Source organism: Mauremys reevesii, linkage group 5 (assembly GCF_016161935.1).
Source record: "Mauremys reevesii isolate NIE-2019 linkage group 5, ASM1616193v1, whole genome shotgun sequence".
In the NCBI taxonomy this organism is placed as follows: Eukaryota; Metazoa; Chordata; order Testudines; family Geoemydidae; genus Mauremys; species Mauremys reevesii.
In genome coordinates this window covers 109996685-110009759 of record NC_052627.1, presented here as the reverse complement: position 1 = coordinate 110009759, position 13075 = coordinate 109996685, and the positions used below count along the sequence as shown (strand labels likewise).

At 42.1% G+C, this 13075-nt stretch overlaps 1 protein-coding gene across 4 annotated transcripts in view; it reads left to right on the top strand.

The window, feature by feature from the left end:
* The window catches only part of CC2D2A (coiled-coil and C2 domain containing 2A), a 147722-nt gene that overhangs the window by 10311 nt on the left and 124336 nt on the right, over window positions 1-13075 (top strand). For all 4 annotated transcript variants that reach the window (XR_005599228.1, XR_005599229.1, XM_039541049.1 and 1 more), the window contains exons 5-6: window positions 8837-8925; window positions 11221-11316. Coding sequence is in view for 2 of the 4 variants with exons in the window: in XM_039541049.1 (XP_039396983.1) it covers window positions 8837-8925; window positions 11221-11316 (185 nt within the window). In the remaining 2 variants the exon portion in view is untranslated. The remainder of the gene's footprint in view (window positions 1-8836; window positions 8926-11220; window positions 11317-13075) is intronic.

Genomic DNA, 13075 nt, shown 5'->3' with positions numbered 1-13075 from the left:
GCGTGCCGCCCTGCTTGGGGCGGCCAAATTCCTAGAGCCGCCCCTGCGTACCAGCCAGGCTTTTGTGGATCACATTCTTAGGCTTCTATGTCCCCAGTCATTGCTCAGGGTGTTGATATGCCTAACTCAGCTGTATGGATTACAATGATGTTCCTGTGATTTTTCTGGGTGCCTCAAAGTTTGATGCTATGACACTCAGCATTGCAGTGCCTAACTCCTTTGGGGATCCTGCCCTGATTTCCCATTGACTTTCAGTGAGACTTTGGCTCCTAAATGCCAAAGTCACGTTTGAAAATATGACTTTGGCTCCTACTTCATAACAGAGCTTTTGACAGTTTTACCTGAGGTCTTAAGTGTGACCTAAAACAAAAAATAATCTACAGTGTTACCTTTACAAACACAGCCTTGTCTGTTTGATTCCCAGCTCTATGCTGAAATGCATTTAGGCACAGATCTATAAAGGAATGTAGGTGCCTAAGACCCAGATTAAGGCACTGCTGTTCCTCTAGGCCCTGAAACTTGTTAGGTTCCATTTTGTAAGGCATTAGGCATCCATTGCTGCTGTTCTTTCAAGAAACTGCTTAGGCTCCTGACTTGAGAAAAGGGTTCCGGTCTGTGGATCCCAAGCAGAGAGAGGTGCCTCCTCTATCCTGGATTTAGACACCTAATTCCCTGAGAAATGTGGCGCTTAGGACACACTTCTTGGTATCTGGTATTGGCTAGTTTAGGTAGCTCCCCATCTAGTACGCTGGCTTTGTGGTGCTCAGTGTCAGGAGCGAGGCACTTAAACCAGAGTTTCTGCATTCCATTGGGTGGTTAGGTTTTTAAAAGGTAGGAGTTGCAACACCTAAGTCCCTTTGTGGGTCTGGGCCATACCCTTGGTACATCATGCGGAGGGAAGGAAAGGACGCTGTTCCCCTTTAAGGTCCTAAAATGGTATTCTTACACACAGCATGATCCTTAGATACTGATGAAATGCTCTCTCCTCAATAAGTCTCAGTGAATTCCACAGTCCTACCTGTGAACAAGATTTACGATTGCCTTTACTTTGCTTCAGTATTTCTACTAAATCGTTGTCATTTAAACATGGTTGTCTTTTATACTTGAGAATCTGCTCTCCTTTTTCAATACAGCAGTGACATTTTAGGGATGCCCTCAATCCCATCATTTTCAATATTTTCTTCATGTCACTAAAATTCACCTAGTTTCTTTTATTCTAATCTTACATAATATTTAATTGTTCACTTTCCAGTTTCTGAATTTTATTTTTAACTATAACTAAATAATTAAATATTCTAACAGTTAGAACAGAATTTCCCTCCTTCCTTATTTACCCATTCATTCAACATCTCATAAATACCTCTTTTTTTTTTAAAGTCCATTGGCAAAAATCTGGCATTTTCCCTTAATTTAATTTTACATTCTCTTGGATCCTGAACTAAACAACTGTAAGGAATTGGCTATACATTAATCCACTAATCAGACAGACTAACAAGTGAAAAGAGGACAGCTGCAAATAATGAGGAAGTCTTTTTAAGAAAGCCCAGCATCTGGTAGTTGCTTCCTTGAATATGCTGGAAGATCAAAAAGTTGGGAAGCCTTTACTTTCCAGGATGGTTCTGTTGGAAATGATTTCTTTCTTTCTGTGGTATTAAGATGGTACTGGAGTCATTGAGTATGAGTATTTGTATCTGATTTACTAAAAGGGATCACAGTTCTACCACCTCCAGCCCATAGGCTAGTGTATTTCTTTGATTCAGTTTTGAAACTGGGAAGTGCAAAACTTGAAAGAAATCCTGAATGCTATGATAGAGAGATAGAAGTTATAAAATACATTTGGGAGGAGGGGATGCAGGACAAACGGAAATGAAAAGTTAAGAAATAAGTAAGTTAGTAAGAAATCATTAAATTATCTTCCCTACAGTAAATAGTTTGTGGTATTCATTAGATTAGTATAGGTGTTCTTTGTTATTTTCTTGTCTGTTTTAGAGCATTGGTTGCCTCTTATACTCAGGGTGCTGATACCTGGTACCCCACATGCCTGGTCTACACTAAGGGGGGGTCGAACTAAGGTACGCGACTTCAGCTACGTGAATAGTCGAAGTACCTTAGTTCGGGCTACTCACCAGTCCAGACGCCGCGGGAACGAAGTCTGCGGCTCCAAGGTTGACTCCGCCACTGCCGTTCACGGTGGTGGAGTTCCGGAGTCGACCAGAGCGCGTGGGGAGTTCGAACTATCGCGTCTTGATTAGACGCGATAGTTCGAACTCCGAGAAGTCGAACTCTCCGCGTCGACCCGCGCGGTAAGTATAGACCTATCCTAAGTGTTTGGGCTTTAAACCTTGTGCTGGCTGCAAATAATACAAAAAAATCTATGGTGGTGAGCGACCCTCATTCCACCTGCCTAAACTGCCTCAGAGAGGATTATGTTAGAGCAGTGGTGCCTAAACTTTTTCTGTCACGTGCCCCCCCTCCAATAGTAATGGAATCTATCTGCCCCTCCCCCCCATTACTCAGTTGGCTCAGCAGAGGAACTTGGGCTGAAGGTGGAGCTGGGGGCTGAACTGGGGATGGGGAGGAGCTGGGGCTAGAGGTGGACCTGGGTTGAGGGTGGAGAGGGAATGAGGACAGAGCTGGGCAGGAGGTGGAACATGAGGCGGAGTGGAACTGTGGCTGGGAGTGGAGTGGAGCAACAGCTGGTGCCGGAGGTGGGCTGAGCACAGAGTGAAGCTGGGACTAGATCTGGGCTGGGGGAGGAGCAGAGTAAAGACATACTCTGCATCTTGGTACTGGACTCCCTGATGGTACAGGAGACAGGTTGGCTGGTACCAGTGGATATCCAGTGTATACCCAACATGAAGTCCTTGGTACTGATATATCCAGAGCAACATCCCCGGACCTTGGCACTGCTGGCACAATACCACTGTAGTTGTGTGACTCAGGGTCCTCTTCAGAGCCTGACGTAGGCGCTTATGCCCCTCGCTCCTGTAATAGAAGGTGTCACTTCCCTTTTTCATCAAGAGAGTTCCAATATCCTGGTACCCACTGGATGTCCAGAGACAGGGACCCTTGGAGTAGTCGTGGCTGGCGTCCTGTGTCATAACCATGGCCCTACTAGAACCTGTGGTGCATGCCTCCCACTTCCAGATCCTCCACCTTTCAGAACTCCTAGCAGACAACATGTTACCATACACGAGGAGGTCCAGGAATTTTTCGTTAGTATTGATGTTAGTACCAAGCAAAACCTCAAGGCTGCAGATGTCAGGATCTTAAGAAAGGCAGTTGGAACCCAGGTTCCAGTCCAGGGTCCATTCCAGGGGTAAGAGTCTGAGTCAGGTTTCAGGATCTGGGTCAGGAAGCAAAGTCCAAATCAAGCCAAGGTTGAAGCCAGGAGTTCAGGAGCAGGATGGTCATGGCAACTACCGGAGATCTGTGGTGTTGCCTGGAAGTTTCCTGGAATGCCCTTTAGGTTTATATAGGGTGGGGAGCCATGAGGATGCTGCCTGTTAGTCCCCTTGAGGTGGGACTTCCCATGGTTTGTGTCCACAGCAGGTAATGGGGAGTGGAGCACAAGCTGGTTACAGTGGCTTCTGGGTGGTGGCATGGAGATGGTAGCTGCATGGCAGCTCTGCAGGCCTGTGTTCTAGACTCACAGGGCCTTACGTTACCTCTTCCTGAGGCTCACCCTGATAGGCAACCTAGGTTCGTCTGGATGGGCAGCATGGAAGACTTCCATGAGGTTGGGGAGATGATGTGGGATGCAGACTCCTAGGATCACTCTTTGGGGCCATAGCCCTCCCGGTCTGTGAGGCACCAGAGGGAGCTGCATCTAATTTTTAAGTCCCATATCTCATAGCCCTTACATTCATTGTGTCCTTGGATCCACACTGGAGGGGGCAATGGTTGAGCCAGGTGAGCAAAAGGGTTGTTGATACAGGGTTTCAGCAAAGATATATGAAACTCTGTGAATATTTTGAGGGATGTGGGTAAATAAAGCTTCATGGTCACTGGGTTAGTTACCTGGCTGATGGAATACGGCCTGAGGTATCAGGTCCAGTATACGACACAGCCAGTTGGTATGGAGGTTTAGGGCAGAGAGCTGCACTTTTTGTCTGACAGCGAATGCAGGGCCTTCCTGGCGCTGGCAGTCAGCATACCGCTTGTAGTCTTCCTTAGTCTTGCCCTTGGTCCTCATGGATCTGCTGCATTGAGTCAGTCGCCACCGGATTGGTGGAGTCGACAGGTATGGCCAGGTGGCGACAGGGGTGGAAGCCACCATTTGCATAGAATGCACTCTGCCTGGTGGAGACATGGTTGGTGTTGTAAGCAAACTCTGCTTGGGGTAGGAGGCTTGACCAGTTGTGCAGTTTCACAAATTTCAACCAGAATAAATATTGTTCTAACATTTGATTTGCTTGTTCAGACTGACCATCTGTTGGTGTTAGGTGATGGATGTGTAAGTGGAGACCCAGAGCAATCATAAGGTTTTGTGCCAAAACAGTGACACAAACTGCAAACCCTGATCAGTTGTGACTTGCTTCAGGAGTCCATGGAGACAGATGTCATGAGTCACCAGGAGCTGAGCTGTTTCTTCTGCAGAGGGCGGGTGTGCAGTGGAGATCAAGTGGGCCATTTTTACCAACTGATCAACAATAGCAAGGACTACAGTTTGTCTGCTAGACATAGGGAGCTTGACTATGAAGTTAAGGGTAATGGCTGCTCAGAGACTAGACAGGGTCTTGGAAGGCATTAAAGTGTTGAGCGGTTTTGAGCATGGCATCTTGATGCAGGTGCATGTCTCACAGGAATCAAAATATGAGTGGATTTTGTGCACATTCAGGGCCAACTGAAGGAGTGGGTGGCCAAATGGAGGGTCTTGAAGTGTCCCAGATTGCCTGCTAATAGTGAGTAATGACAGAGCCTTAGTACCTCTAACTGGGCGGCTGGTGGGACATACAAGCGGCCCTTGACATAGAGCAAGCCATTCTGGACCTGGCATTGCCCCTGGCTTGCAGTTTCGAGCCCCTTGGGAGGGGGCTCCTTCTCTGTAGCTGAGCAGATTGGTAACATGAGGTCTTGGGGAATCATGGCATCTAGGAAGTTCTGGGACATAAGAATGTAAGGGGGGGGGATGTTTCTGGCTAGCAAGATATTACCCTTTTTGGGACAAGGCATCAGCAGTCTTGTTCTGGGCCCCAGGTGGGATCCAGTTTCCCGAAAGTCTCTCAGGACTATGCAGAATGACTCTGGGACTCTCCATCTTCTTGTTCTGTTATTCCCCCGTTAGAATCCAGACAGTCCAGAGATGAAGGATCTTTCCTTGAATCCAATACTCATAGCTTCTTGTTACAGAAAACAAGCTGAGAGGGTCACTACTCATGTGGGCTTTTACTTTGATGATGAAGAGTGAGGAATGCATTGCAAATGGTTTCTCTACCGATTTTACAAGACTGTTCACTCTAACCTTGTTTGTCTGGGACCAAGCTTAGAAGGAATTGTCCAATATGGCAGAAGTCCCAAACCATATTTGTGTGCATCAGTTTTCTCATTGGTGTTAATCAGTGAAGAGGAATTCAGGTGAGGTTACAAGTGTCTTTGATCCAACAAATCAGAACACACTTTTGCAAAGTAATAGGTTTCAAAGCAAATAATCATGTTATGTTAGATGTTTCTAAAGGTAAATATGCCCTCCTCCATACCAAGTAAGTAAACTCCTTAGTTTAAAGGGCACAAAGCTTCAAAGAAAGCCTTGGACTGTCCTTTAAGGAGAGCAGAATCAGCAGCAGCATGGCTTAATCACAACACCCTTTTTCTGCTTAAATAACAAGGGAGGGCCTAGGTTAACCTTGGAAGGTAATTTACACCTTGAGTATGGTGTTAATATGTAATCTATATATCGCTTTAATTGCATATTCTAGTTATCTTCTGTCACCAATATTCTTGTATAAGGGTCTGGATTAATTATCAGTCTCACTGTTACATTATGTAAGTTGTGTGATAAAACCCCTCCCAATCCTTTGGCCTTTTAATTTTTACAACCTTTTTATTAATTTAATTCCTTATATAAATATGAAATCACCCTTTATTCAGGCCTTGGCAAAGAAAGATTTTTTCCCCCCCAAAGGATAGAGCAGAGCAATGTTTGGCTAAAAAAACCTGACTATATTACTAATGGTATAATTGGAGATAGCTAGAAAAAAATATTTACTTGAACTGTCAGTGTTCACAGCTGTTCAAAGAAAAAAGCCACACGCTCCAAAAAACATCAGCAAAAGAGGCCACACCTTTTGTCGGCCAATCATTTTACAAAATGTTTACTTTTCCAGTAGAAAAGATGAATTGTGAGATATGGGACATGAGGGATAATTCAGCTACTTCTTAAAGAGCAGGAAAAGAAAATAATTCACATGGGGGAAGGACAAAAAAACAAACAAACCCTTGCTTCTTCAAACAGCAAAAAAACAGCAGACATTAGTCAATGCCAAGTCTTCCAACAGTTTCTGAAGAGCATCAGAGAAACTCAAGAATTGCAATGAAAATGAGGGGGATTTGTGAAGATGTGGAGAACATTATGTATGACCCATAAGTACCACAAAAAGGAAAATATAAAAAAAATTGGGTGCATAAACATAATATTGTCTATTATAAAATTCCACAGAGCTTTATGTTATGTTCTTTGACATGGTATGAACACTACATTAAACTGAGCACCTGTGAAATGAGATAAGTGGACTGTCTCAAATGTATAGTATAGGGTGGAAACCTAATCTTGACCATCCAGTCCAGCTGGAAACACTGCAGTACATATGAAGAAACATTTCTGTTGTGCATAATAGGCCATTATCATGAAAAGCATAAACATTTTCCCCAACTATATAAATATACAATAGTAGGCCTTGGACAGGATCTGCTTCGTCTTTTAATTCAGACAGCCAAACTCTGCCTTCAGTAGCATTGTGGAACTACTTTGCATATATTATTTAATACTTCTAATGCAGTTGCAGCCACAGGCCATAACCAAGATTGGGACCACATAGTAGGCACTGTACTAACTCATACAAAGACATAGTCTTTGCATGAAGAATTTACAGTCTAAGAGAGAAAATATATGAAGGGTGCAGAAGAGGAATACCACCAAATATGAAAAAGGAACCTCTAATAAAATTGGTCCACAAAGAGGTGTGTGCATTCGTTGTGAATGTTGCTATTCAAAAGGGAGGCCCAGGCCTTTGAAAGCAAGGATTGAAAAGCAGAAAACATACGGTAAGTCTCCTTTTCCCCAGAAGCTTAATAATCTAAATCAGTATTTTTCCATCATTTTAGGTTGGCAACCCCTTATTTGAAGTCAAAAGTTTTTGCAACCCCATCTTGCATTTGCTATTAAAAAAAAAAAAGACAAGTATCAGTAGTAACAATAATTTGTGTGTGTGTGTTTTGAGAGGTTGACAGAGAATAGGTGACCTTTAAAGGGTAAGGATGTGGAAGGAGTGAAATTTTCTTTGCTTTAGAGCATAATTTCAGTGCTTTGTCAACATCCCTGAGTGTCTTTCATGACTTCCCCCCCCCCAACCCCCGTCCCGGGGATCACAACCAACCTAGAAATACTCTTCTAGAAATCATCCTTTGATCTTCATATTTGAATCTGATGTTCTGTCCTTGCATCAAAGATCTTTTCCATTATTTATTACTCTCCTCTGGAGTCTTTCCAGTTTGTCCACATCTTTCCTAAATTGTGGTTCCCAGAATTGGACACAGTACTCCAGCTGGGGCCTTACCTTCTAGAGCCAGGGCCTCTTTTCATGAGCTAAGGAAGTGTTTCTCCACTTGGGTCAAGGTCCCGCACAGAAGTCAAACTGCAATGATCCTTCCTTAGGACAGAATATAATTCCTCTTATCTGGGGCTTCTCTTGCTATCTAGTGAAATCATTCCACCAGGGACAGGTTTTACTGTGACTTGGCACTCATAGCTCTTCCCTTTTGGAGCTTCTCCCACTTAGGAGCATTCTTCCTTAGTTTCCTTTGTTGGTGAGCCCCATCACTTTGGGATCTTTCTCATTCCGGGGACTGTTCTCTCACCGGGAGCTTCTGTTCTCTAGCCTCTACTATGAGTAGCTGCCTTTTATCATGCCCAGGTGCTTCACTGCCTAATTAACTGCCCCAGTGAGATAATTAGTCCCAGGTGAACCTGAATTGCCTAATTCCCCTTTATGAAGTCTGTCAGAGGTGGGCTAAGCCCCTGACCCCTTCAGAAGGCCAGCTATCCTGTGACAGTCAGGAACTAGATTTTTTTGATAGCGTTACATAAAAAAATAAGGTTTTACTTCATTTTGGGGCCATGTATAATACTTCTGAACAAAGTCTAGTCCATAGACAATGGGTATCTTGTTTTAATGTTTATTTTGGAATCGTGGGGGGGTATTCCTTTAATCATGATTGATTATATATAATATTAGAAATGGCAAGCTCAGAGCACCAGAATATAGAGCACACCAGATAATTAACAGTTATATAATGGAAAGAAATGTTGATATATTGTACTCCGGGTGGGTCAGAGCTCATCAATTGTATTTTAATTTAATTTTGGAAAGCAAATCTAGCTGGGTAAAAGTTCAACTGCTAGCCTATAAGGTTTGAAACATGGAAACCAAGACTTATTTTTCATTCTCAAAATCAAGTGTGTGTATATTTTAATGTTTTCTCAGTTGGAGATCCTTCTGTTGGAAACTGAAATTTTCCACATCCTGTAAATATTTTGAATAGCAAATCTTTTATATGATTTAAGATTCTGCCACCAAAAAACTGTAATTCTAGATTTATCATGATTTTCCTGTTTTAGGCTTGCCTCCTGTCCCTTCTACCTCAAGAACAAGCTTTGCAGAATTTTCCATTAGGGAACGGATGAGAGAAAAATTAAAAGCCGCAAGGGTGAGGATGCATTTATAAAGGATTTTATTGTATTTGATAGTATTTATGAAAATGTAATCAATCTTCCTTGTTTTGTGCTGCATATAATTTAATGAATTAAATTTGCCTTTGTAACTTGTTAATATACACCTCTACCCTGATATAATGCTGTCCTTGGGAGCCAAAAAATCTTACTGTGTTATAGGTGAAACTGCGTTATATCGAACTTGCTTTGATCCGCCAAAGTGTGCAATCCCGCCCCCCGGAGTGCTGCTTTACCGCGTTATATCCGAATTCGTGTTATATCAGGTTGCGTTATATTGGGGTAGATGTGTAATATTTTATATCTGTACAGGTTAGTTCCCAGTAGCTGATTTTGATGTTATTTTCTAAACAAGTTAATTTGATTCTTGTTTGTAATATGAAAAATGTAATGTTTGGAAAAACTTTGCCATTTTAACTGCAAGTCAGATCCTGCCAATTTTATGTTGAGTAAGTACTACTTTCCATGCTGAGATCTTGCTGAAATCATTGAGGCTACTTGTGGAGTAAAATTACTGTACAGTGTAATAAAGGGAAGCAGAATCTGGCTCTTTATAATAATTTAAGATGATTATGTAGTAAAAAATCTTTCATTAATATTACATGTAAGTAGGGCTGTTGATTAATCGCAGTTAACTCACAAAAAATAATTGCAATTAAAAAAAATTAATTGTGGTTTTAATCGCACTGTTAAACAATAGAATACCAACTGAAATGCATTAAATATTTTGGATGTTTTTCTACATTTTCATATATATTGTATTCTGTGTTGTAATTGAAATCAAAGTGTATATTATTTTTTATTACAAATATTTACACTGTAAAAATGATAAAATAAATAGTATTTTTCAGTTCACCTCATACAGGTACTGTAATGTAATCTCTTTGTCATGAAACTGCAACTTACTAATGTAGATTTTTTTTTATTACATAACTTCACTCAAAAACAAAACAATGTAAAACTTCAGAGCCTGAAGTCCACTCAGTCCTACTTTTTGTTCAGCCAATCACTAAGACAAACAAGTTTGTTTACATTTACAGGAGATAATGCTTCCCTCTTCTTATTTACAATGTCACCAGAAAGTGAGAACAGGCATTTGTGTGGCACTTCTGTAGCTGGCATTGCAAGATATTTACGTGCCAGATATGCTAAACATTCATATGCCCCTTCATGCTTCAGCCACCATTCCAGAGGACATGCTTCCATGCTGATGACGCTCATTATAAAAATAATGCGTTAATTAAATTTCTTGACTGAACTCTTTGGGGCAGAATTGTATATTCCCTGCTGCTTTACCCACATTCTGACATATATTTCATGTTATAGCAGTCTCGGATGATAACCCAGCACAGGTTATTCATTTTATGAACACTTTCACTGCAGATCTGACAAAACGCAAAGAAGGTACCAATGTAAGATTTCTAAAGATAGCTACAGCACTCAAACCAAGGTTTAAGAATCTGAAGTGCCTTCCAATATCTGAGAGCATGGAGCATGCTTTCAGAAATGTATGGTATGGAGCATGCTTTCAGAAATCTTAAAAGAGCAACACTCGATGCTGAAACTACAGAACCCAAACCATCAAAAAAGAAAATCAATCTTCTGCTGGTGGCATCTGACTCAGATGATGAAAATGAACATGCATCAGTCTGCCTTGCTTTGGATTGTTATCCAGCAGAACCCGTCATCAGCATGGACTCATGTCCTCTGGAATGGTGGTTGAAGCATGAAGGGACATATGAACCTTTAGCTCCTTTGACACGTAAATATCTTGCAACACTGGCTACAGCAGTGCCATGAGAACACCTGTTCTCACTTCCAGGTGACATTGTAAGCAAGAAGTGGACAGCATTATCTCCTGAAAATGTAAACAAACTTGTTTGTCTGAGCGATTGGCTGAACAAGAAGTAGGACTGAATGGAGTTGCAGGCTCTTAAAATTTTACATCGTTTTATTTTTGAATGTAGCTTTTTGGTACATAATTCCACATTTATAAATTCAACTTTCATGGTAAAGAGATTGCATTATAGTACTATTATTAGGTGAAATGAAAAATACTTTTTCTTTTTTTTTTTTTACTGTGCAAATATTTGTAATAAAAAATAAATATAAAGTGAGCACTGTGCACTTTGTATTCTGTGTTGTAATTGAAATCAATATATTTGGAAATGTAGAAAACATCCAAAAATATTTAAATAAATGGTGTTCTATTATTAACAGTGCAATTAATTGCAATTGTTATATGACCAAACTTTCTTTTTGTTTTTTCTTAGTCTAAAGCAGAAAATGCTTTACTGCAAGAAGGTCCAAGACCAAGGCACTTAAAAAGCCTCAAGCAAAGAGAGTCAGAAACCAGATGGGATAAAGAGGTGAGAAATACAATGTGTATGTGTACATGGTCCATATGCTGTCATTTTAACAAGAAAGTGAAGGTAATAAAACTGTCAGTTGTTTGAAAGCCATTGTGTAAGATCATTGTTATTAATCATTTTTTTATATTGTCTGCTAGACAGAAAGACAGACATCTGGGATTTTTCAAGAATTAGCTAGTTAACAGGAGCCTTTCCAATTAATGCATTTCATGTACATGCTATACATACAGTATTACATTTCCTCTTATTATAGCATAGACTTCAAGTGAGGCTTCTGTCACCTAGAGATTAGCCCTTCCGAGCTCTGTGCTGCTGTTATTTACCATGTTTTAAGATACATAATTGCTATACTTGAACCAAAAAGAGTATTTTATCTGTAGTGTGCTTTTATATTTTATTTCTGTTAGAGGTTACACAGATAAAGCTATAGCTTTATATAAAGGTACAAAGCTTTAACAGCTAAATAACTCTCACTTTTTAGACATATTTCTTTGTTAGTATTTTGCATCCTTTGATTCCTAACCCCTTTAGGTTGATAAGGGGACAGAGCTAACTAAGGGTATGTCTGCACTATGAAATTAGGTTGATTTTATACAAGTTGATTTTTTTGGCAATCGAGTTGATATAGTCGATTGTGTGTGTCCCCACTAAGCTCATTAAGTTGGCAGAGTGCGTCCACAGTACCGAGGCTAGCGTCGATTTGAGGAGTGTTGCACTGTGGGTAGCTATCCCACAGTTCCCGCAGTCTCCACTGCCCATTGGAATTCTGGGTTGAGCTCCCAATGCCTGATGCGGCAAAAATATTGTCGCGGGTGGTTCTGGGTACATGTTGTCAGGCCCCCCTGCCTTCCTCCCTCCTTCCGTGAAAGCAATGGCAGACAATCGTTTCTTACTTTTTTTCCCTGGGTTACCTGTGCAGACGCCATACCACAGCAAGCATGGAGCCCGCTCAGCTCACTGTCACCGTACATCTTCTGGGTGCTGCTGGCAGACGCGGTACTGCAGTGCTATACAGCAGCATCGCCTTGCCTTGCCTTGCCGATGGCAGACAGTGCAATACGACTGTTAACCGTCGTTGTCATCTCGTGGCTGCTCCTGACCTTGGTGAGGTCAGTCGAGGGCGCCTTGGCAGACATGGGTGCTCCTGGCTGACCTCAGTGAGGTCAGTTGGGGGTGCCTGGACAAAAATGGGAATGATTCCAAGTCATTCTCTCCTTTATGTTTCGTCTAATGGAGATTCAGTCCTGCCTGGAATATCACGCCAGCTGGAGGCTTCTGCCTCAGGCTGCTCTCCCAGCCGGCAGCACCGCGCGGTCACACCTACCTCAGCCTACCCCTTGCTCCCATGGCTCATGAAGCCTGGACAGTAGTAAGGAGCAGTTCAACTATAGGCTGAGCAAGTGCAGAAAGGTGGTAGAATGTGCCTTTGGACATTTAAAAGCTCGCTGGCACTGTTTGCTGACTAGGCTGTCTGCGATTAGATTAGAAGAGCACGGCAAGGTGCGTTGCGCATCACAGAGCCTTTGAAAACCAGTTTCATGACTGGCCAGGCTTCGGTGTGACAGTTATGTATGCTTCTCCTTGATGGAAACCCACCCCCTTTGTTGATTTTAAATCCCTGTAAGCCAACCCTGTAAGCCGTGTCGTCAGTCGCCCCTCCCTCCATGAGAGCAACGGCAATCATTTCGCGCCTTTTTTCCACGCAGACGCCATACCACGGCAAGCATGGAGCCTGCTCAGATCACCGCGGCAGTTA